Here is a 25,850-nt window from a genome sequence, read left to right on the forward strand (position 1 = left end):
GTGATTTTCTTTTCCTACATTTCACTAGGATAGTTTCTAGTTAAGTGACTGAAAACTAAGATGCCAGTTTACCAAAGTGAAGTGTTCTGTTTTTCTCTACAAACAAACCAAAGCTAACTACTCCTCCCCACAAAGCACAGGCAAACAAAAAATCAAATCTAAAACCATCCATAGGAAAGGATACCGCCTGGCCCTCCACACCGCACTAGGGGCCATTGTCCCTGCAGGACTCGCTCCTTGGGCCTCAGCTCCCACCAACAGCTTCCCAAGGAGACAGCACTTCCTGGAACTACTGGACCAAATACATTTACTCAGAATCCATCACAGTAAATTCTAATAGTCATACTGGCAGCATCACAGGAAAAGTCATCCAATAAGCATTTATCTGCTACTAGATTTTCCCCTCCTACCCAGTTTTGTTTTTTGACCTTGAGTTTAAATATATGACTTTAAATAAGGACTGAAAATACTTTCCCTTAAGCCTTGCTAATAATAGCAGTAACCATACAATAACCTGAAGTTGTTTAGGCTTAAGATTCCAAGTCAGGATATTTTAACACAACAGTTTAATGTTCACACTCATTCATAAGACTTTGAAACTGAAATATGTGGGTATAAACACGTTTAACTCAGAGATCAGTACACATGTGAAGAACAAAATTTCACATTAGCACGGTGTTCAGTGTATCGCCAAAGTGAGAGCTAAAAACTGAAGATACCGTGTTGCCAATAAAAACAGACGCCAGGATTTCTGGAACAGATGTTTAGAAGGCTCCTCATGCATGCTCATTTCAGGCAAAAAGACTAATTTTGACCTTGAAATATTGGGATTTCTAGATGCCATTATCCTTGTTCTAAAATGAAATAAAAGTAAACATGCATTTGTAGTATTGCTGAAAATCAGGCTATTCGCCTTTTTTTAGGGACACGATCACCCAGGATTAAAGTGAGACACATAGCTGACATCAAGATCTTCTCTACTGAGCCACTGTTTCATTTAATGCAAAACAAACTATTGTCTTTATTCCAGACGGACAAGTACAGTAGTTGTGCAGAAACAAAACTACATAATGCAAGAGTAAGACTTCCACAACATTAAAGAAAACAATAAATAAGCCATAGTAGGTATAGCAGAACCTCATGAAGAGCCTCTTAAAAAAAACACAATGAAACTATACAGAGTACACTGCACACAGGAACCAATGCTGAAGAATGATGCCAGAAGATTCCTGTTCGTACAAGACCACAATGGTGCTTACAGGGACTTCATTACAACTCTTCATTTTTAAAACATTCTGTAAATATAGAACTTCCTTCTCTCCAATTCTAGAAAATAATTTCACATCCCAACATATAAAACAAAGCACTCCCACCTCTCTGAAAACTAGCATTTTAACATCCTCCAATAGCATATCATTTTCATATAAAAATACCTTTAACTCAAGGATCATTCCTGTACCTTATCTTTACAAATGAATAATACATCAGTTTGGACTTGTAGCACCTCAGAGGTGTTCATATAAATGAGATAAAGTGCCGTTACTTGGATACTGTTAACATGCCCTATATATCGCTCAGTGCAATAAACAGCATGGGTGAAGCTTAAAAAGCACATGCAAATACATGACTTCCAGATTACTTGAAATAGTTATATTTACAAGTCTGAATACAACTTTAGCTATTCATATATACAATGTATAGCTCTAAAGTAATGAATATAATAAAAGCCCTAGCCAACCATACCTTAAGTATCCAAATTAAATACTGTCCTTAGAGGACCTTGGAAGGCTTGTTCCAGGAGTGCTGTCATTGATAAAAGCAGTTTGGGAATCAGTTGAGAGCTAATTTACATGTCACCAAGAATGCTGTATAAGAATACAGACTACTACTACTAAAACTTAGTGTTTTAGTCCAAATTCAACTTAACTACCAGTCATGACTCCAAATGGTTTATATCATTTTCAAATATTAAAAATACACTGAAGCAGGAATGTAGTTTCAAAAAAAGGTGCTATAAAAATATTTTAATGAGAACTGTAACACAGAAGTTGATCTTTTTAAGGGAACTGCTATGAAGAGAACATTACCTGGATGTTCTTGTAGTTTGCTTAAAAAAACAAACCAGCTGTATAATATGTAAAGTCACATTTATATTCAGATAGAAATTACTCAGGTCTTTTATATCCATATATATATACATATACACACTCTGACCCTTGAACAACAGGGGTTTGAACTGTCCAGGCCCACTTTTTTTTCAGTCACTACGTACTAAGTACTACATGATCCACGGATGGTTGAATACAAGGATGTGGAACTCTCCAGAGGACCCAACTGTAAAGTTATACATGGATTTTTGACTATAGAGGTTGGCGGCCCTAACCCCTACATTGTTTAAGGGTCAACCTATGTATACATACATATATATATAAAGATTTGACTTATTGGAACTGTTACTTGAAAATTTCCTCTTTTCCACAACATATCACCTGGATATTATGTCATGAGTTAAACTATTACTAGATACTTACATTATCTAAGAAATAATGTGATCTTAACTACATAGCAAATGCTAGGAGAAAAGTGATAAAAACCAAACAATTTCGTAAGAGAAAAGCATATGCGTTAATGTCTTCCTGGCTGTCTTAAATTTTTAACTGAATAGGCATAGCTAGTTGCAGTTTTCCAATTCTGGTTAGCATTCTTATTTCTGGTGACTTCTAGTTTACTAAAGAAACTTAATCTGACACTTTCAGTGTATCAATGGCATCTGATCCACTCCAGAGGGGAAAAAATATATGGCTAAAAAGTAATTTTTCTCATGTACAACCATTTAATTATTACCAGGCACCAACACATTGTCTTCCAAATACTACAAATGGGTCTCTCTTAAGGCTCACACATTTGATTCTATGAATGATCGCTTTGGTTTTGCTGAAGGGAGGTGACTCCTGTGGGCTTCACTGCTGATATGAGACTGCTGTTTAGACATACTTTCCTGATACAGATGTGAAATGGTCTTAGTTACCCTGCTGTCCTGACAGTGGACTGGCATTTGGCACTTCTTTTCTTCTGGCTCCTTCACCTGGGCCCCGTTGTGGACACCTCCACCCAGGGTAGACCCAGGGCAGGCTTTGGCTTGCTTGAGAGAGGGCTTCTCAGAGTTCGAGGCCTGCAGGCCAGCTGCAGAAGGTGTGCCTGTCAGCAGCCCCTCTGACACCGCACAGTGCCAGGTGCGGCCAGGGGGGTGGTTCTGCTGCTGGAACCTCGCGGTCTTATCCATGATGCCCATGAATGGAGTATTGCGAGGTCTGTGCTCAGCTGTGCCACTCGGAACCTGGCTACCAACCTTGTCTTTAATTCGAGCATCTGGTCCTTGGACTTTGAAGCCATCCGAGAAACTGCTGCTTGAAGCCAAACTACTGGTGGAGCTTGACATCTTGATGCTGCTCGATGGAGAACCGGAAGACCCTGAACTACTGAGGGAAGTCGGGTGTCGGGTGTCGCTGCAGCTCACTGGCCCCCCTGGGTTTAGAGGCACCACGTCCACAGCCACGGCAGCATGAGACAGAAGCCTCTCTGCACTTTTTATCTTGCTTGGTAAAGGATACGCAGCGTCGCCCTCACTGTGCTGCAGGTGGACTGCGGGGCTGGGCCCCAGCCGATCGCCGAAGGGGCCAGAGGCTGCTCCCTCCAGATGCAGGCTTCTGCTACCGGCGGGGGCAGTGGGCAGTCTTCCGGGCATGGGGCTCGGGGGAGGATTCAGAGGAGAGACCTGCGTCTTCGAGCTGCTGTTTCTCACACCCGCCGGTCCAGAGCCCAGGTGCTGGCTGGTCTTCACGATCTGCGCCTGCTTGGTGGGCTGCACCGTCAGCCCCGGCTGAGCCACCGCCTCCCTCAGGGCCTTGCCGGCCCCCGGCCGACTCTGCAGCGGCGACACGGGCCTTATCTTGGGCTGGAGCCCTTCCTGAAGGTTTCGGATGTACGGGGAGGGTGCGGACGAGGATGGCGGGGGTCTGGGAGCGAGGGAAACGGCTTCTTCCGGTGGCGACGTCTCCTCCTCTTCAGCCCCCTCAAGGTGAAAGTGGTCGTTCAGGCCGGGCGTCGGGGCATACTCCTCGTTGTCCGAGTCGGTGGGTGGGGCAGGCGGCGGGGCCTGCTGCTTCTGCTGCTGGCTCCTCTGGAGCTGCTTGCACTCCTCTTCCACGCGGGCCAGGAGCCGCCTGATCTCCTGGTTGGCGGGACAGAGCTTCACTGCTTCCCGCAAGTCAGCCAGGGCAGCCACGAACTGCCTTTATTTTAAAAGATACAAGTCACGTAAGAAAGAACTCTGAATGCAACTGTTCATAAAGCAGCTCTGAAAAGGTAGCCGAGTGAGTTCTGTGCGGGTTCTGTGTGGATGGAACCCATGGAACTAGCTTAGACTCACTCAGCTAAGTGGGAGCGCCAAATTCTAACCCAGACCCATGCAGTTCCAGGGCCCCAGCATCTCTACAAAGACCAGATGGTGGGGGTGAGCTCAGCATAAAGCAGGGGAGTTAGAATCCTCTTCACATCACCTCCCCCATCCCACCCCAAGCAACTCGTCCTATTGACTCCGCCCCCCTTCCCCACGTGTCTCTGGCTGGCTGGCTGACTGGTAACACGGACTAAGCTAGGAACTTGATGTTGCAGTAGAGGTCAACTGGTGGAGGGGAGGAACCGTTATGAGACGTCTAGAGAAAGTAAAAGCTCAGCCATTGCTAATCATTTCCACTGCTGTGCCTTCTGGAAGCTACCTACTCAGAAACAAAGAGGAGGAGAGGCACTGAGTGGTGCTCATGGATCAGAAGCCCCCAAAGCTTTGAAGCCAGAGCAAGACAAGAAGGCTTCACTAGCCTCCCATCTAACCCCAGACGGTACCTGCTACTTCTCTTGGCTCTCGCCCTGGCATAAAAGGCTTCGTAGGACTTTGGTTTCAACTCAAGGGCCTTGGAAGCAAATTCTTCCGCCATGCCGAAGTCCTGGCATCAATATTTAAATACACAAGTCAGAAGCAGCACCGAAACATGATGACAGCCAACGTTTTAACAGAAGTTTTGCTCTAGAGGTTGACAGAGAACTGGGACACAGTTGGAGCAAGGTGAAGCGGAAGGCAAGTCAGGTTTTTTGTTGTAGAGTTGGGTGACAGCTAAAGTGTATTAATGTTCTTATGGGAAGAATCCAACAGAGAAGCAAAAATCGTTGAACTCTGGAGAGAGAACAGTGTTGGAAGCAGTGGAGCAAAGTGAAGGCCAATGAGAGCCGGCACCCAGGGGTGGGGCGGGGAGAGGAGGGAGCCTTGGGGGGCACAGATGCCTCAGGAAGGCGGAAGAGTATGTGGGCGCAGAAGCAGGAAGGTCACAGGCTTGCTTGAGGCAGGATGCAGTTAAAAAGAAAGAAAGTGGTACTGAAACAAATCCAGTTATAAGTTAACTGTGAGTTAACTACGGTTAATTAATTATGAACTAACCAGTTCCTGGCTTACCTTTTAAGCAAACATAATAAACACTAGGCAGACTGTATGTAACGCATTTGTGTTGCATTTTATAACGATGCCCTTTCCTTCTGAACCTGGGGACAGACCACTCATGACAGCTCTGGCCACATGCAGCTGGGCAGAGGTGGAGGAGCGGTTTGCATGTGCTCATCATCACTGAGACACAGAAACCATACCCACGTGCTCTCCTCTCCACACCGTGGGGGGTGGGGGCGGGCGCCGTGACCTAATGACAGTCACCCCAGGCAAGCAGCTCCCCGTGTACCAAGCTCGTAGAAAAGTGCAAACACAAGACAGGCAGTCTCAGGACTAGGGCGTGGAAGGGCAGGCCTCCTCCACCAGGAGAACAGTCTATGGCTGAAAGACTGGAATAAGGGGCTTACGTTTGTTTTTCTTCGGCAGCGAGACAAATTGAGATAGAGGGAAACTCTTAGCTCATTGAATGGTCTCATGTCCTCTCCGAATCCTTCTCGAGGAAACTTCCTTAAGGCGTACTGGTACCTCTGGGCTGCTTCTTTCATCTTCCCTTTCTAGGAATAAAAAACCAGAGAAATTTATCTTTTTCAGAGGCTGCAAGATGAATAAGGACCCTGATGAGGACGGGCTGTGGCCAGAACCAGTCCACAAACCGGCAGGGCCACGTGGCCTCACTGCCCACATAGATGTCTGTGACCAGAACCCGGTTATAGGGAGGGATCCGTAAATCGCCAAACCCATAGCTATCAGTCTTAAAACACTGGACTATCATCCCCATTACATATTTTCAACAAACATTTCATGAATGATCTCTCATGTAAGGACACTTTCATGCAAAGCGTTAACAGAAATCAGATGGAAAAATGATGGCGTTCTCAAGGCAAGTAGAGTCTTGTGGATAAACCTAGAGCTTGCTGGAGAATAATAATTTTTCTTTTAAGAAAAACTAAAACACGGGCTTTAAAACCCCACGCAGCACCGCACATCATTTTCAAGGCTAAAGAAATCCATTTGCTCTGTCGGGTCTGTCTCGCAGCAGGTATGAAGTCTGTTGAAATGGCTTAGTATTTCTAACATAATTGCCAACCAAAATTCATATTAAAACCACTTCAAAGCCACAACAATACACACTCTGAACTCAATTTCAAACTGATTCCAAGCCAGGAACCCTGCTGGGTCATGCTATACGCCTATTTATTTGTTATTATTTAAAAAAAAAGAAAGAAAGAAAAGGAAAACACAGCAAGTGCAGCTGCTTCATGGCAAAAAGGATTAAAACGGTCATGATGTATTGATAGTTTTTTGTTTTCATAATCTTTTAATTCTTTCTAATCAGAGACCTGGAAAGAATGATGATCTATGGAAATGGCCTATTTCTCTAAACTCAGGGTTTGCAAACTACAGTTTCTGGGCCAAACCTGGCCTGCTATTTCTGCAAACACGGTTTGGAACCTGGCCTGGCTCCTCTGTGTGTCATTGTGGCTGAGTCTGTGCCACAAGAGCACAGTTTGGGGTGGGGGTGGGGTGCGGGGTGTGTGGTGTGTGTGACAAGAACCACAGAGCAAAGCCTACCATAGTTCCTCCCCTCCTCTCTCCAGGCAAAGTGTACTGACCCCCGATCTAAACTGGACGTCTTAGTGTGAAATTTGTTCAAGTCAAAATCACTACTCTTTAAATTGTCTTTGCATTTCAAAGGGAAAATGAGAAAAAAATTAATTTGCCTCCTGAGTATTATATATTATTGACTATTTTAAGTAAAAATCTCTCCAGAAACAGTTTCAAATTCGAGAGGCTTATAGATACTAAAATGAAGATAATAAAGGCTTGGGAGATTGCATGATTCTTTTCTTATGAAAATGTCTCCTGAGTGTTCCTTTCCCACGTCTCATGATTCCAGGCGCCAAAGAATTTCCTGTAGGACGTGCCCGTTAAACTAGAAGCTACTCTGCCTCCATAGCAAAGCTACAGGCTGTAAATCATAGTTACAGCCACAAGGATTTGTTCAGAAATAATGGTTCCCAGACACAAAGAGGAGTGCGTTCCACCTGGAAGATTCTGCTGTTAAGATATCAAAGCCCGGGCTTGAGGCCAGGATGGCACCTCCCGGAACGTCTGCTCGCTGAGCTCCGTGCATCCTGTGCAGCAGCACAGCTATATCCATTACACCCCCGACTAAGGCTGCTTGCAGGCTGTCATGGCGTCCCAGAAAGGGCGATACCACTTACTTTGTACATCACGTTTCCTTCCTCCATCAATTTCTGTAAAAGTATAATCAAAATATCAGGTTTGGAAGTAGCCATCGCCCAGGCAGCATTTCCTGCAAAATAAACATGTGTTCAGAGGCACTCGGGCGGGCTTGGAGGCAAGGAGTTCCATACTTTAATACACCACAGCTAAGCCTGCACACAGCAGAGCACCCAGCCTCAGAGCACCCTGCAGCATGTCCTGCAGACCCTGGATAACAATACAAGGAAGAGAAGAGAGTGCTTAGCAGGGAGCTGCACCCCGCACACACTGTCATTGCGATGGAAAAAAGCACTGGGACACGAAGGCATCAGTGGGATCATGAGCCACCCTCCCTCCTGTGGAGATCTGCTTCCAAATCATCTCCTTAGCTCCCTGCAGTGCTGTCAGGACCACAGACAGGTGAAGCAGGCCAGTGTTCACAGAATCTCTCACACTCGCCTCAGAGTCACAACCAAGTCCGCGCTGAGACGCGAGCTCTGGCCCTGCTGCCCCCAGCCTCCCTGCCTCCGCCTGTGTCCCCGTCTCTCGCCCTGTGGCCAGCACAGCCACAAGCTCTGCTAAGCCTCTTGCCAACACGCACAGGGAGCAGCACTTAAGGGCAGACTCAGGAGTCAGACTCAGGTTCACAGTGGCCTGCCGCTCACCATGACCTCAGGGAGCTATTCACTACCTCAGCTGGGTTCCTCCTCTGTGACGTGATGCTATATGCTCATTCCCCTCTCATATGGCAGGTGACAATGAAATAAAGTAAAACATGAAACTGCTCACAATAGTTCCTGATACCGTGAGCTGCTTAATGATATTTCACCTTCATCGCAGTCCCCTCCCCAGAACTGCTGGCAGCCAAAGGTCTGACATGAAACCAGAAAAAAACCAGTGTGGTCTGGGTGCCCTTCCCCACACTCTGAACTGTGTGCCAAGGTCCTACCTCTCAGAGCTCTCACCCTCGATATCCTTAAGTCACCCATCTTGTCTCCGTAAATCCTGAGAACTTTCTCTCCCAGAACGTGTGCTGGGGTTGCCACTGCCCTTCCTAGCAGACCAGACGCCGCCTCCCAAACAGTGGTACTCATACTCACCTGCTCATGACAACCACCCACCAGCTCTTGTCCATCCACCCTTAGCCCCTCCCATGGAGCCCCCCAGAACTGCTTCCATTGTGGCTCCCACACACCCCCGACACCTCCCAGTGCTGGGCTATCCCTCAACACTGGCCTCTGCTTTCTCCTCTTTTAAACACTCTGAATGACTGTGATTAACTGAGTCTTAGAGAGGGACCGACGGAGAAGGCAATGGCACCCCACTCCAGTACTCTTGCCTGGAAAATCCCATGGATGGAGGAGCCTAGTGGGCTGCAGTCCATGGGGTCGCTAGGAGTCGGACACGACTGAGAGACTTCACTTTCATGCATTGGAGAAGGAAATGGCAACCCACTCCAGTGTTCTTGCCTGGAGAATTCCAGGGACGGGAAGCCTGGTTGGCTGCTGTCTATGGGGTCACACAGAGTAGGACACGACTGAGTGACATCACTTTCACTTTTCACTTTCATGCATTGGAGAAGGAAATGGCAACCCACTCCAGTGTTCTTGCCTGGAGAATCCCAGGGATGGGGGAGCCTGGTGGGCTGCCGTCTATGGGGTCGCACAGAGTCAGACACGACTGAAGTGACTTAGCAGCAGCAGCAGCAGCAGAGACGGACCAAAAAAAAAAAAAAAAAAAAACCCCTCCATACACCTGACCTCTTACTCCTTAACCTGGGAGCAGATGAATGTAGTCCCTCACGAGCTCTAAAATCTGAAGCTACCCTTCCCCTTGTTGCTGCACTGAGGTGTTTGTTCACTGACCTAATTTGGCTCCTTTTCTCAGCAGCGTAACCACTACAGATGTGTTCCGACAACCAATGGCTCTGTCCAAGGGCCGCATACCGCTGTGGTCCACGTGCTCAATCACAGCCCCCTTGTCCACCAGATACAGCACCTGCAGAGAGAGTGCACAGGCCCTGAGGGCGCAGGCAGAGGAGCCCTCGCCTACCCGAGGCCGCAGCTGGTGTAGAAAGAAGCTGGCGATCTTACTCTGATCTCAGATGCCTCTGGCCTAATGGGATCCTAGAATGGAAATAAAGTTGACACAGAACAAAGCAGAGAAATTGCAATCCACAGCTCAAACCTGCTCTGCTAAAGTGACTGTGATGTTGGCAATGAGGAAGGCAGGCAGATGCTCCGGAAGCAGGTGGGGAGTGTGTCCGTCACCCAGACCACAGACAGGTACACGCACGCCTTCACCTGTCTTCGCATCCTACTTCCCAGGCCACAGAGATAAGATACAGTCACTTTTTCATCTCCAATTACTTATTAGGAGGCAGGCTTCTGCCATAGCTCCAACTAGCTACCAGGTCATGGCAACAGGCACTCCAGAAATACTCAGATCCACACAGCCTGGATACAGAACCTGAAAAGGTTGGAATCTGCCAGACCCAATAATAATTCACTTTTAAGGCATAGGAAAGAGATTTGAATACAGAGACTGTAAAGATGGAAAGCTTAAGAGCATGCTACCAAGACTGACTTACTGACTTGATGTGATAAAACAGCTATCACTTGGGCTAAACAGAGAACAAGTGGGAAAACCACACTGTGGTTTGACAGAAACAGAAATTGCCAGGAAAACTGAGCCACTCACTGGGAAAGTCTGTAGACTGCTTAGAGTTTCATGTGGATCTGATACATCTTATCAGTATACCAGCTGTTCACAAAATAACACACTAGAGGGATTAATATCCAGGATATGTAAAGAACTCCTACAACCCAACAACAAAAGCCTCAAATAACCCAATTTAAAAACAGGCAAAGCTGTGATAAGCCATAATGGAAAGAATATTAAAAGGTATATATATATATGTATAACTGGGTCGTTCTGCACAGAAGTTAGCACACTGTAAATCAACTATACTTCAATAAAAGTGAAAAAATAGGCAAAGTATCTGAACAGACATTTTTCCAAAGATGACATACAGATGGCCAATAAACATGTGAGAAAATGTTCATCACTAGGGAACAGCAAATCAAAGACACAAAACAAGTTATTAACTATTAGGATGTCTACTGTTAAATGGACAGGGAGGCCTGGGGTGCTGCAATTCATGGGGTTGCAAAGAGTCGGACACGACTGAGCAACTGAACTGAACTGTTAAAAAGGACAGAATGAAACAGAAAGCAAGTGTTAGAGAGGATATGGAGAAATAGTTACCCATGCGCATTGCTGATAGGATGTGACCACTATGCACACAGTATGAAGGTTCCTCAAAAAATTAAGACAGTATTACCGCTTGACTCAGCACTCTTACTTCTGGGTATCTACTCAAGAGAATGATAGATCTCCAAGACTTTGCAGGATCTCGGTGAAATATTTGCATACCCATGTTCGTAACAGCACTATTCCTAATAGCCAAGAGGCGGAAGCAGTGCACATGCCCACCGAGTGGATGAATGGATTAACAACATGAGGCAAATACATAAGCGGAATATTACTCAGCCTTGAGGACATCCTGACATGTGCTATGACATGGACAAACCCAGAAGACACAATGCTGAGTGAAATCAGTCAGTCACAAGAAGACAAATATTGTATGATTCCACTTGTATGAAGGACCAAACGCTGTCATTCAGAGAAAGAGAAGTACTGATAGAAAGACGGCTGCCGGAGGCTGGGGGTGAGGGGTGGTAACAAGGGCTTACTGTTCAGTGGGCGCTGTTTCAGTCTTACCCGACAGAAAAGGAGCCTGGGCTCTGGCTGCACAGCATCGTGACGTGTGTGTAGCATTACTGAAGTCTTCATGTAGGAATGGTTACGATGGTAAATTTTATGTTATGTGTTTATACCCAATTTTTTTTTTTTTTTTTAATGACAGAATACTAAGCTCCTTCACTCTTCCCTAATGTTGATAAACTAGAGGATCTGGTAAGGTAACAAAAACGGAGAAAGACAAGTGTGGAGATGTGAGGTTTAGTTAAATAGCTGTTTTGGGGAAATTGACACTTATGTACAATTTATAATGTCCAGGAAATTGAGACCACTTAATTCCAATATCATTGCCTTTTAAAACCATCAGGCACAGATGTGCAGGATCGCTTCCGCCCCAAGGTCCACAGCTCCCAGCAACACAGTACCTGTCTGTCTAATTCTCATGTTAGACACACGTAACTATTCATAAATGACCATTCTCAAGGAGCTGAACATTCCTCCAACACCTGCTTGGTACATGGGATGTAGAGACTGACAAAGATGTGGGTTTTTCCCTGAAAGACATTTTGTGGTTTTTCATTTATTAAGGTTTTATCCCTTCATTCCTCAGTTAGGGACTCAGGCATTTGACAAAGATAAAGACAGTGCCCAAAGCATTTTATATTATTTCAAGACAAAGCTGCATTGATTTAAAAGCAAACCAACTAATTATTTGAGCAGTAATTTCTCACATATATAAGTGATTTTTCAATGAACTACACAGGAATTCTATTTCTATGAAAATTGTAAGAAAATAAAGCTACATATGCGGGTGCGTACACATACTCACGGATGCGTGTTGCATCCACGTATGTGAGTGCAGTCTGTCATCATGGAATTTTAAGCTTTTACGAATCTATCAAAATCTTGACTCCAGTTCTGAAACAGACCGCATGCCACAGAACTAGCAGAAAACGAAAGCCACCCCACGGCACACGCAAACAGCCCGGCCACGCTGGGGCGGCGTCACACACACTTGGGGATGGCTCGGATCCCAGATCAGTAGGCGGCCCGGCCCGCCTGGCGCGGGTGGGGAGCACAGCCACCGCGGTACCTACGGTCTCCGCGTCGCCGTAGAAGGCGGCCAGGTCCAGGGGGCTGCGGCCGTTCTTGTCCGTCTGGTCGATCTCGGCTCCCTCCTCCACTAGGAACTGGACAACAGCCCTGTGACCTTTCAGACATGCCCAGCTTAATGCCGACAGACCCTCCTTGTCCAGAGAAGAAAGGGTGGCACCTGAAAGAGAAGCCCATTCAATAAATGTGACTTCGGAAAGGCCAGACCTGAGCAAACCCTTCCGCATCCATAGGGGCCTGGCTTGCAGAATGTGGCCACCAGGCTGGTGAAATCTGTAGCTGATGGGTGAAATGATCGTCCCTGCTGTGGCTGAGCAATGGGTACATGGGATGCACCCCTAAACCCTCTACTTGTGTGCAAGGCAGAAAACATCCATAAATAATACACTTAATAAAGAGATTAAAAAAAAAAAAAACTGAATCAGAAAGTACTAAATGGGTCTGCCAAAGCTCTTTTCTTTGTCCACCCAAGAGAAGCCCTCACAGGGGGAGAGTGCCGCTACCTTTTGAAAGGAGAAATTCCACGGTGCTCAGGTGCCCTTCGCAAGCAGCCACCATGAGGGGCGTCCGGCCCTGCTTGTCACTTAGGTTCACGTCACAGCCGTGGTCCAAGAGCAACCTAACAATCTGAAAGAAACACTAGGGATCACACACCTGCCGCTGCATCTGAAATCACATGCTCTCTGCTCGGGCTGGTTGTTCCACCTCTAAGAGGAGTGAAAGGACTCTTCAAAAACCCCTCTATGTTATGTGATCCAGGGGGCTTGTAAAATCTTTATATTTTATTTCTTTGAACAGACTCTTCTTTCAAATATATGCTCTTTTTAACATGCCCAATTCATTACTCTATCCATAACACAGGCACACGCAAGGCAGCAGTTTGCAGGAGAGGGGGATCCGGAGCACAGTCAGGCTCAGCCGCTATGAGCCACTATGGAGCAGCTGAGCAGAACTAAGGGAGTGAGCCAGCGCCCCACAGGGCACTGATGCCACGTTGCTGGTGGGGAAACACCTACCCTCTCCCCTCAGCCGTCTGCTTCCAGGGACAGCTGGACCTTCACACCAGGGGGATTTTACCAAAGCTTCCTGGACAAGAGTCTCTGCCTCAAAGTTATGCCTTTAAACAGTACATGGTGAAAGGGGGAGCGAAAACACCAGACAAGCATCTCCTGCAATGCGCTCCCAGCGGGAGCTGCTCTGCCTAGGGGGCAGTGGCATCTCCTGCAATGCCCTCCCAGTGGGAGAGGCAGTGGTCCTAGGGGGCAGTGGTGCAGCTTCTCTCCCTCCAGGACCACATTTGTTCTAATGCCACCACAAGAAGGGGGCATGTTCCCACTGCTTTCTCATTCTGGACCCACCAACAAATGCTTCCAAACTTCCTCACCACTTAGGGGACACTAAGACCAGGAGAGAGGATCAGCTAGGACATCGCAGGGAGCTGTGAGAGTAACAGGGAACGGACGGGGCAAACCAAGCTTTTAGAACCGGAAAGGAGAAAAGCCAGAACCTTGGTGCGGAGCCCTCAAGGCTCCTACTGACAGAGCTGGCAGGAATCAGAAGGGTCACGACTCTATGATGTAAACTGGGGTCTAGAAAATTCTTCCTATAAAGGATGTGGTGAGAGCTGTTTGTTTTTATGCAGCTGTGTGTAACCTGGTGCCAGGCATGCGGTAGATACATGGTCAGTGTTTACAAAATGAAGGAATGCAAGACTAAACCGCTGCTCTCAGGGATCCCTTAATTACGAGCAGCAGCACATCACTCCCAGTAAAAGAAAGCAGCCTGAGTCACAGTGCAGGACCAGAGGGAGACACTTCATTTCCCAAAGAGCACAGCAGGACCACTCCTCTCCCAAGTGCGCTGGACAAATGGGTCATCCTGGTGTGACAACAACTCTGTTACAGCAAATCTCCTGATGACATGATGGGCTTCACCAGCTCCACTCCCTTCCTCAGTTAAAAGGAAGTGGCTATGGGTCTCTGACCTGGTTACCAGCCCACACGGCTGACTATGCCAGCCGGTCAGATGTCCGCCCTGATGCTGCAGGACTCCCCATACAAGCAGAAGCCAAGAATGTGAGAAAGATGGGGTCCAGCAGCGGCGATGGGCACTTTTCCCAACCACTGTTTCTGAAGCCTCCGGGGTCCCCTGGGTACCTGCCAATGCCCCTGGCGTGCCGCGCAGAACAATGGAGGGACCCCTCTCCTGTTAGTCCGAGACACGGCAGCTCCACGCTCCAACAGCAGCTCACAGACCTCCAGCTTGCCTCGTCCAGCAGCGGCCGTGAGGGCTACAGGGAGGAGGAGACTGTTAGCATGATGGCCACAGGGTGGTAGCCAAAGGAGGCCACAGATCCTCTGACACCCCTCCCACTGAGAGGAAGGGGACCACGCACTTTGCCCCCACTGAATCTGGGTGGGCTCTGTGACACCTCAGACCAACAGAATACAGCAGAAATGATGCTGCACCAGTGTGTGGGCCCAGGCCCTGAGGGCAGCTTTCAATTCCTTGGAACACACCTTGGAACCAGATGCCATGCTGTGAGGAAGCCCAAGCACTCTTGAGATGAGGCCCCTGGGAGAAGCTGTATGTGGCTGACGTCCCAGTACAGAGCCAGCAACCCCGGCCACCACATGCGTGTGCCATACTGGAAATGGAGCCCCAGACTCCACCAAGCCACTCTATCACGGCAGCGCCATCTATGAGAACCTTCTCTACAAGCCCCACCCAAATGCAGATTCAGGAGCCACAAAGCGTGTGTTTTATTGTCATTTTTTTTCACAGTATGAGACAACAACAGTATGGGGCAACACAAACACAGAGATCAGTATTACTGTCCAGCCTCTCTTCTTCCCTTAAAGTCATACATTTCAGTCCAAAAGAACTAATAAATACTGAGACAGTGAGAGTGTATCATATCATCCCTGCCTGCATGGAGCTTAGAATCTCTGTAACAAGTCCAGATCCTGGACTAAGGATGTTGAGAAAGCAAAAAAAAAAAAAGGACGAGCAGACTGTGGAGGGATTTGTGTGCCCAGGCGAACAGCCCAGTTTGGCCCTGAGGCAGGCAGCTGCTGCTGGCAGGGGACTCTCTGCAGGGAGGCAGCCAAGGACAAAGCAGGAACTATGTGAAGGGCAAGAATACAGGGCAGGAACCCTCAGGACCACCTCATGGCAGCTGCTGCTCCTCTCCACTCCCAGGTCATGACACCTAATGGCGGGGGGAGGGGGTGGATTATGAGTAGAAAAGGGGTTCAGTTAGAAGAGGAGACTTCAGCTATGGCATGTGAACCACTGTCTAGAGGGAAGGACAGTGGGAGGTTGTGGTTGTCCCCCTGGCCAGGACGACGCTCTTCGGCAGAGGACAGGAAGGCGTGAGGGTGGGAAAGAGACACGGCAGGAAAGCTGTCTCCAATGCAGAGAAGGAAGGAGAAGCTCGAGCCTGACGCTGCAGCTCTAGTCCTGGGGCAATTCTTCTTTAAATACAGCCTCACCCCTACAAACTCCTGGCATTCCTACAAATCAGTCAGATGCCTCAGTATAAAAACTGGGAAAACACAGAAATAGGCCGTTCACAAAAGGTGAAGACCAAAGGCCAGTAACTCATGAAAAGCGCCCAACCTCACTAGTAGTCCAAGCAACCGCAAAAACGAGACCCAGTGCTGGCTGAAGACGTTCACATCCCTCCACCCAGCAACCCAGGTGCAGACATGCACCCGGAGGTGCCCCTGGAACACAGGATGTTTAGCCTGGAGGTGCCCCGGAGCGGAGGTGCCTATGGAGCACAGAGAGATGTGCACTCGTCACAGCCCTGAGCTGCAGCAGCCCAGCTGGCGTGGACCATCAACAGATCACGGTGGTAACACTATACAGCAACCACAATAAACGCTACACAGCGCAGTGCAGTGCAATGGGTCAGTCTCCCAGATTTAACACTGATTCCGAGGAATAAAACAAAACAGGGTAACAGTTTGGAACTGAGCGCTCCTGGGCAGTTGCAGGACAGGCCCCAGCTGCCCCCTTTCCAAGAGGGCGGGGCCCAGCTCCCCTGTGAAGCCAGGGGTCCCCCAGCACCCAGACAGCTGAAGTGGGGAACTGGGGGCTCAGCAGTGCAGGGTCCGTGCGTCCTCTCCAGACACCTCTTAGGACAGACAGTATTCCTACTCCAACTGTCTTAGCCTGGCCATGGCTTAACTCCCAGGAACACATACAGCAAAGGACATAAATGTGACATAGGGGCCCCATCTCCCTTAGAGGGACAAAGAAATCCTGTCTGCTTTACCAGTTTTCTGAAGATGGGGAAAACCAGAACAAACCACGGATGGATGAAGTGGAAGCTACCAAGGGTCTTGACCCCAGGTGCCATTCCAACCTGTGTTATACCAACGGGCTCATCACCACCCGTCACACGTCTAAGTTTATAAATAAATTAAATATAAATACTGTAAACAGACTAGTATTTATACTGGTTTAGGTATATATATTAGAGAAGGCAATGGCAACCCACTCCAGTACTCTTGCCTGGAAAATCCCATGGACAGAGGAGCCTGGTAGGCGGCAGTCCATGGGGTCGCCAAGAGCTGGACTCGACTGAGCGACTTCACTTTCACTTTTCATTTTCATGCATTGGGAGAAGGAAATGGCAACCCACTCCAGTGTTCTTGCCTGGAGAATACCAGGGACGGGGGAGCCCGGTGGGCTGCCGTCTCTGGGGTGGCACAGAGTCGGACACGACTGAAGCGACTTAGTAGCAGCAGCAGCAGCAGGTATAATATATATATACTGGTTTAGGTTCAGACGGATCTGAACACCCGGGGCTGGCTGGTGACACGGAGGATGTGAGTTACTACCTGGGCCTGCGACTCCTCGGAGACCTCCCTGCAGTTAGGGAGCCCCTCCTCTGCAGGGAGCTGACTATGGCACAAAGCAGGCACCCGCGCTGCACGTGGCCAGATGTGGGCAGGACGGCATGGAAGGAACAAACTCAAGGCTCTTCCATCTGATGCGCAGCTGATCCACCGTGACATTCCAGTCTCTCTTATTTGGTAAACAAGTTCTATCTGCATTATAAACGGGGCCTTTACACCAAGATTTCTTTTGCAGCTGCCACTGATTTTTTTTTTTTTTTGGCAACAACAGCACATCAAAAATGACAGCCCAGCACTAAAAATAGGACCCTGTGTTTGAGGAAGGCGCCAGAAGAGCCAGGAGTTAGAGCAGCTGAAGTCGGAGAAGACTGCCGCTGGAGACCGGGCTGGATTCCCTTGTCTTCCCTTCCAGCTGGACTGGCTGCACTTCCGGTGATCAGCCTGCCTTTGAGATGGGAAAATGCCTCTCAGCACAGGCTGGAGTCCCACAAAGTTGGCCTAACAGGGATCACAAATTCTTAACCAGGCTCTCACTTTCAAATGACACCCCAAACAGCGGGACCTGTGTTTCCCCTTTTCAACTCAGATTCAATCTTTGGTGTCATCAGGACCCCTGAGGCTGGTGGAGGGGGCGGGCATCTCAAGTTCCACCAGCCACAAGGATGTGAGGATACCATATTCGGAAACAAGGGAGACTGAAGGCAGTGAACCACATGCTTAAACAAACAAAACCACAGCAGAGTTCTGCCCAGGAATCCCAGCTATTCTGCTGGAAGAACGCTGTCCTGCAGGCTGACCACCAGCCTCTGACAAGGGTCACTGCACTCGGCCTGGCCAGAGAAGAAGGGGGAGGGAGCAGGACAGGAGAGAAAGCACCTGATGGTGTGGCAAGGCCTTGGCTTCTGGCCAAGGGAATTTGACGAGGAAGGAGGAAAAGGACTTGGTATGAAAAGGCGGCGGGCTCTAAATATCAGTGTGAGCTCACGGCACTTCTCAAGACCCACACTGAACATCATTTCTCCTACTAGCAAAATCCTCAACAAGATGGCATTTTTGTAGCTAAATTCCCATGAAGGCATAGATCATTTTCTGACTAAAATTTTTCCGCAGGAATATAGTCTTCTGTCTTCAGAGCATGGGGAGATTTGTCGTGGCAGATGTTCATTTTAAGAAAACCCAATTCACACTCAGCAATACGAAACCTTCACTGAAAAACATCAGGGAGAGATGATTCTTGCATAAATGGATCGTTTGCAGGAATCTTATACGAACTAAAGTTCTCTGGGCAAAGACGCGATTTACAAAAACTCAACTGTCAACTCGCCTGGAACATAGTCATTCCATAAACAGGGCTGTTTATGACATTTTACGCCAGGTCTGTCTCTCTCTCTCACACACACAGGGATGTGTGGCTTAACAGGCCTAGGGGTTTCAACGACGACTGTCGCCCCGACACGCTTCTGTCCTTAGACGGGTGACAGGTCGGAGCACACACAGGCAGTTCCCTGCTTCTGGACACTGACCTTCTCTTACCTCATACACTGATGACCCAGGCCGCCCTGCCAGGCGCGAGCTGAGCACAGGAGCCAGCTGCAGCCACAGAAGCACTTCCTGCCGGCTGAGACGGCCCCAAGAGGGACGGAGGCGGGCCAGGGGGCTCAGCTTGGCTTCTGTGCTTGTGCTTACCGGTGCACTTTATTTCCTAACATACTGGTTTTTCCCATCTCTCAGAAAAATGAATGGAAAATGAACTGCGGTAAGCAGCAGGGTTGCGACCAAGATGGAGACCATTAGCCGTGACAAAGGCAGTGAAGCTGGAGCCTCGGCTGGGAGAACGAAGGTGAAAGGCATCATGGAACGCTGGGAATCTCTCAGCTCTCTTATCTAGACTACGACGCTCAGAAAAATAACTTGGGATTTCACAGTTTTTTAAACCTCTTTGGGAGTGGCAGCCCCTCCCCCTGCACTTTCTAATAACTGGCCTCTGGAGAAGTTGCTACCGCAGAGGTCACTCAGCCTGTGTTTCGCTTTGCTGTCCCTGTGGGTCCGGGCAGGGCTGCCACTCGGACAGGCTGGTCCCAAAGGCCCCTGACTGAACACAAGTAGCGCTCTGACCCCTCCCGGAAAGCCAGGGGACACCCGCTCCTCCACCTTCTACAGACTGCATTTATAAAAAACCCAAGCTCATAGCCTTGTTCTGTGAGGCATTTCCTTCCTGGCTGAGGGAGGGGGAAGCTTCCATGAAAAGAATAAACTTCCCAACAGCTATAAATTCTTCATCTCCACAAAGACCTGAACCCTCAACAATGCAAAGGATAAAACGATACACAATGAAGACTGCTCTGACCGGAAAATGCCATTGCTCTGGGAGACCGACTCCCAGGAGCGCCCGGCACCCCTGGCCTTGGCGGACGCCCATGCTGGAGGGTGACCTTACGAACGGGAAGCCAGTCCTGCCCACACGCTCCCTGAAGCACACAAGTGGCTGTTTGGAACACCTTCCTCATTGTTCTGCCCCTTCCTTATGGTCAGCATGTGGCACAAGTCTCCCAGGAGGGCCTGAAGCTGCAGGCCTCAGTGGGGTCAAGGAGAGGGAACCTCTGTTACAAGGCAACAGGCAGCAACCCAGCGGCACGTGAAAATGTTGCCTCCCCCGCTGCATCAGCCCATTTCCCAGTGAACTATTTATAAAGCAAGACAGGAGCCAGATGGGAGGAACCCAGACACTCCTGATGTGCGACCAGTTCTAGAGTGAAAACACGCCGTCCGTCTCTGTACACAGATTAAACACGAACCTCAAGTTGCCAAGGAATTGTTTGAAAGAAATAAAATATGCAACTGCTACGGGACTTCACGTGTGACCAAACTTCTTTGTCCCTTATAGTCTCTTGCGACGATGCGCTTTGTGATTCTAAGGAACCTAGGTTTTTAGAACTTTTAAAAAAGGATAAGAAAACAGTGCAATGTGAGATTACCAGACAAGATGGCAGAGTTAGAAGGACCTTGAGCTCATCTCCTCTCAGGAGGAAAATAAGAAGATTCTGACATTTTAATAATATACTCTGATATTTGTGAAGTACTTCCTACAGGACACTTGATGGTCCTTCAAATCCACCAATTTATTTAATACACAGCTAACTTCTATGAGACAAGTACCACTCATCCTGGTTTTACTGATGTGGAAAATATGGCCCAGAGAAGTTAAAACAACTCACCTAAGGCCACACAGCTAGTGGAAGGCACGAAAGCATGTGATGCCAGCGAGTCCAGCTGGAGTCTGAGTTCTTAACTCTCACACTTTGGCCCCTAAAGAATCTCTTTTAAAAAATATTCAATCAATCAGACTAAGAATGTTGTTCTAGAACAAGGGTACCAGAAAATACTTTTCTTCTCCTGAAGAATTGTTAAGCTTCCTCCCACAGACAGTAAGAATAATCCTTAATGAGTGTGCTCCCTTCTCACTCTGGTCAAAAGGCATCCTAAGGCCAAAACAGTAGTTCAACCTGGCAAGCACACAGGACATTACGGCAGAAATATCCACGCTGTTCCTCGTGTCCTGTTTCTGACCTTTTTTTCCTTTTCTTATATATTTTATTTCAAAGAAGCCTCTTCAAGTCCTTTGAGGGATAATGTGTGCTATAAATAACACAAATTCAGTTTAAAAACAATTTCCTAAAATATGGGATGACATAAATCACGTTCCATACAGACTTTGTGCCAAAAATCTATCAGAAGACTGCAGCTCTGACCAGCTGTCACTTCTAAAGCGTGCTGAGAATGCTCACATTTTGGGTAGATCCTCTTACACACCGCATTATTTAAAGCATGTACATTGTGCTGTTCCCTCCTCTCCTCGAAGGGATACATGTGAGCCGAGGAGAGCAGAGTTAAATGCAGGACCCCACATGAGGGATCAATGCAAAAGGGGGGCCTTCTGACAAAACCATACTACACAAGTGTGTGCGTGCTCAGTTGCATCTGACTCTTTGAGACCCCACAGTCTGTAGCCCACTAGGCTCCTCTGTCCATGGGGTTTCCCAGGCATAAATACGGGAGTGGGTGGCCATTTCCTTCTCCTCTTCCAGACCCAGGGATCAAGACTGTGTCTCTTGCATCTCCCGCACTGGCAGGCAGATTCTTTACTACTAGTGCCCAGCCTCAAAAACAGAAAGAATCCAAATATATTTCAACAATAATTTTAAACAATCAAGGTGACTTTCAACAGGAGAGCAGGTGAACCTCCTGAGCTAGGAGGGAATGTCCAAAACAACAAGCAGCCATGTTTGTGAGTAAAGATGCTCTAAGCTACCAAAATGCATATGAGTGCATGTCTTTATGTTGGAAGCCCAGGCTGTGTTTTTTAATCAAAAGGAAGGCACTCACTACAACAAAGCCTCTGTGCACAGCAAAAGCAGCACAATGGAGGTGGGGCACGGGTCTTGGTAAGCGGTCAAGCCACCAGTCCATATGCAGCCAAGATGCCCCTGTGGGCCTCCACGGGCGCCCTCCTTGCCCCTCACCTGCCCTGCAGGACCAGGACACACAGTCAGTGGATTCCTGCTGTCCTCTCAGCAGAGGACAGGTCCCCATGTCAGGGGCAAGCCCCGGGTGTCTTCTAGGGCAGAAAGGGGAAGTCTGTGGACGCACCCCGTCCCTCTCCTTCTCACCCCAATCCCCTCTATTGTTAGAGTGACCCCATGCCCATCTTCAGCTCCTTCCAGAGCCTGAGCTACCCCCTCCTCCAGTGCCTACATTAGTCCACTCTGTTCCTCCCCTCTCATAGTCCTGGGTTACCCACCCCCCCCATTTCCCTCCCTTTAGGGTCCTGAGTTATCCCCTCCCATCCTTTCCAGGGTTCTGGGTTACCCACCTTCCCCTCCCTTCCTAGGGCCTGGGTTGCCCCCTCCATCCAGAATGTTAGATCACCTCCCTTCTAGGTTATCCCCTCTCTCACACTCTCTAAGGTCCTGGGTTACCCCCTCTTTCATGCTTTTATGCTTAGGACAGCCAAAACTTCTACCTTGTTCAGAATGGACAGAAATCTGGATTTCCACCCATCTTACTGCTCTTTTCTAAAGCAAACCCTAGCAGAGGAAGGAATGCCTGAACAAGGACTTCCCAGCAGTACTGATGAGACCTCCCCGGGACCTCCAAAAACTATACAACAGAAGTCACTTGCTTGTCTCTACAAAGCAAATTCCTTCAGGTAAATCCTCCACATGTCCCAACAAGCAAGAGACCAGTTCTTTTCTTTCTAGTCTCTCACCTGGATCCTGCCTTGAGAGGCCCCTAACCGGTGTGAAGGCCAAACTCAACCCAGATGTCTCAAATTTCCTTTAAATTCTTAACAAATAAAAGCCCTACTCTGTCTAAAAAAAACCTAAGGTAAAATCTGAAAGAACAGAGGGTTCTTTTAAATCAACCACCAGGCATCCTATTGCCTGATGTGCACGTACAGAGTTCTGGGGTGGCTTTGGGTGTGATCAGCTCAGCCGTCCACGGTCCCTGCAGTGAGAGCTGAAGGACACCTCACCCCCCGCCCCCCCAGAAGGACAGGCAGAGTCCCAGAGTGGAAACTGAAGCAGCTGAATGGAGACAAGAGAAAAGAGAGAAACTTTTAAAACAGCAAAGATGAAATACAACTCATATTCTGGCTTCCTGGTCCCACAAGGAAACAGGTGTGAGGACCCTCCCCCCAAACTGGTCTGGAAACGTCCCACACCCAGCTGAGGGGCTGTGCTGAGACTCAAGTCCCATCTAGAATTCCACGCAGAATTAGAGAAGAGTGACCCATGACTTGCATACATGCTGGACTAAACTGCCTCCACAAACGATGATAATGAAGGTTATGCAGCTAAAAATCCCATTTGATTTGCTGGGGAGAAAATTCGACCCTTCTTGGAAACTGAGGAAAATACGTTGCTCTTAACAGCTTTAGCAATAAAAACAATATTTACAACGATTAAGTTTCTTTGGAAAGTATTTACCAACTAAAAAAGCATGAACAACACGAAAGAATACTTGACATGAAACATTCAGTGAGACATCTAACGACCTCTGACAGGCATCTCAGTTCAGAACTTAGGGAAGGGCAGTCCTTGGGAGCGGGTGGCTAACGGGCGGGATGGCGTCCTACCCATGTGTGAAGCCAGGGCTCCAAGCCTGCTGCTACCAACTAGGAGCAGTGAGAAGGATTTCCAAGGGACCACAGGGCACGGCACATGGGGGCTGGCAGTCGGGCTGGCGGTGTGGGGAGGGAGATTTATGCACACAAAGATGGGGCTGGCACTGGCCATCTTGGCCTGTCGGTCATGTCCATGCCGTGGGTAGTTGCTAACAGCTCGGTGTTTCAAAAGATGCAGTACAGCACCCAGCCACATAGATGACTGGGTCGAGGGCTTCTAAGCCAGCCCGGAGTCCAGCAGCACGTGACCTGCGCTATGACAGACAAGAAGACACAGAGGACACGGTCCCAGTGAGCAATGGGCTCCTGACCTCTTCCCTCCAACAACACAGCTTCTCCCAAATTATTCTGCAAGGTGAGTGTTACCTACCCTAAAAGTTACTTTGTTTTCTTTAAACCCACCTGTCCGCTCAGTCAACAGCTATGTACCCAGCACCAGACAAGACCAGTGGCTAGTGGCTACCAGGCTGGACGTACAGATAGCAAGGCAAGCATTTCCATCATCACAGAAAGTTCTACAGGACAACATGAGACCAGACACAGTGATTATAGAAAGAAGAGCACAGGAGACTTGGAGAGTTCTGCCCTCCTGAAACCCATAATGTAGGCACAATAAGCTTTCATCAGATAAGCAACATCAACAGTCAAATTTATAAGCAGTAAGTACTAAGCAGGGAACTGTAACGTGACCCCAAGGAGTCAGGGCTGGGAACGCTTTGCTTACAAAACAGGCGTATTCGCTGAAATAAAAGCGTTTCTATTCCCCTAAAGAGCAAGAGGTTCTGACTAGAGACAGACAGCAGGCTCACAGACTTGAGAGAGGCCTGGAGTTTGGGAGCACAGTTGCTCTGACAATTCACAGCAGCATGAGGTCACCAGTTAAGCATTTCTGATCATTTCATCAGGCTGATTCCCATCGAACACTGATAAGGGAACAGTAACTCACTTAGGACAAGACTTCGTGGGAGCCAGCACTTGTTTGTCATGACTGTGGAATGCCTGAAGCAGACAACTTGAGCATCTGATGGGTTCTTGTCATGGTTCAGGCTGCCCAGCAACTACAGGATCAAGGCTGTTTGAACAAGGCTGTTTGTGTGAACGGGCAGGTGGCCTCGGCAGCCACACAGGCAGAGCTGCTGGGTGGAGACGTACCCCAAGCCCACTCCAGGAGCTCCAAGCTTTCTCCTCACTCTTCTTCCACTGGAGTGAGTGTCACACTCTTTATTTGCGTGAGAACAAGGGAAAGTGCTGAAGAGCTACAGGACTGATTTTGAAGGGCTGGATCTAAAAACCAAACAGACCAAACAGACATAAAAAGCAAAGGGCTCCAGAGGCTGGTGGAAAGGGAAACTTACACAAATCAGGCTCTCTGCTCTCCAAAACCAGGAGAGATACAGGTAGCTGAGCTCCAAGGGCGGCATAGCGCTGCATGGACACCATCAAAGCTGGGCAGGCGAGCCAAGAACAGACCATGGAGGCCCTGCAGGAACCCCATCAGCTGGTATTTTAAATCCAAGTTGTTCATAGCTAATCTACACTGCATAGACTTGAATGAACTCTTGGGATCCTACCCTCAAGCTGCGGCCGGAGACAGAGAAGTTCCATTCTAGAGTGATTTAGGCACAAAGCACCATTGACTACACCCAGGAATGAGGATCAAACCAGGAAGGAGAGCAACTGCTTTCATTCTGCGAGTCTTTAGCAATTAGAAGCAGCGCACAGAGCATGCAACCCACCCAGGCTGGGGGACCACCAGGTCACTGCTTGCTGAGAACAAGGACCGCGAGCTGCCCCATCGACTCAGGCTGTCATCACTGGGGCCGTCTCTTCCAGGAGGCATTTGAGGTCAGGTAATGTGGACCCTGTGTGGCTGAATCCCAAACACAGACCTCACAATCTGGGCAAGGCAGTACACATCTATGCAAAGCCCCATATATGCAGATGTTCCCTCACCTAAAACTTCCTTTGCAAGATTTCCAAGTGCTCCTCTGACAACCACTGACAACCTGATTTCCTCCGGAAATCAGGACGGTCTGTAGTGGCAGACATGGGTGGACATTTCTGAAAGAACACAGGAGAAAAATATCACACAGAAAAATGCAGAGCAGGCAAGACTGGTTTTACTGACATGCAGCCACAGAGTACAGCAGGGGCCTCTATGCCTGAGAAATAGTGCTTAGCTTTCTCTTGGTTTAAATTTTTC

At 48.3% G+C, this 25,850-nt stretch overlaps 1 protein-coding gene across 7 annotated transcripts in view; it reads right to left on the reverse strand.

Moving 5' to 3' along the window:
• Nucleotides 1-965: 965 nt before the first annotated feature.
• TANC1 (tetratricopeptide repeat, ankyrin repeat and coiled-coil containing 1) overlaps nucleotides 966-25,850 on the reverse strand; it is a 252,861-nt gene continuing 227,976 nt past the window's right edge. For all 7 annotated transcript variants that reach the window (XM_070799215.1, XM_070799225.1, XM_070799235.1 and 4 more), the window contains 8 exons: nucleotides 14,752-14,885; nucleotides 13,099-13,222; nucleotides 12,580-12,755; nucleotides 9,586-9,718; nucleotides 7,720-7,811; nucleotides 5,902-6,048; nucleotides 4,903-5,003; nucleotides 966-4,292 (listed from right to left, as the gene is read on the reverse strand). In XM_070799215.1, coding sequence (XP_070655316.1) covers nucleotides 2,897-4,292; nucleotides 4,903-5,003; nucleotides 5,902-6,048; nucleotides 7,720-7,811; nucleotides 9,586-9,718; nucleotides 12,580-12,755; nucleotides 13,099-13,222; nucleotides 14,752-14,885 — 2,303 coding nt within the window. In that variant the 3' untranslated portion in view covers nucleotides 966-2,896. The remainder of the gene's footprint in view (nucleotides 4,293-4,902; nucleotides 5,004-5,901; nucleotides 6,049-7,719; nucleotides 7,812-9,585; nucleotides 9,719-12,579; nucleotides 12,756-13,098; nucleotides 13,223-14,751; nucleotides 14,886-25,850) is intronic.

Source organism: Bos indicus, chromosome 2 (assembly GCF_029378745.1).
Source record: "Bos indicus isolate NIAB-ARS_2022 breed Sahiwal x Tharparkar chromosome 2, NIAB-ARS_B.indTharparkar_mat_pri_1.0, whole genome shotgun sequence".
In the NCBI taxonomy this organism is placed as follows: Eukaryota; Metazoa; Chordata; class Mammalia; order Artiodactyla; family Bovidae; genus Bos; species Bos indicus.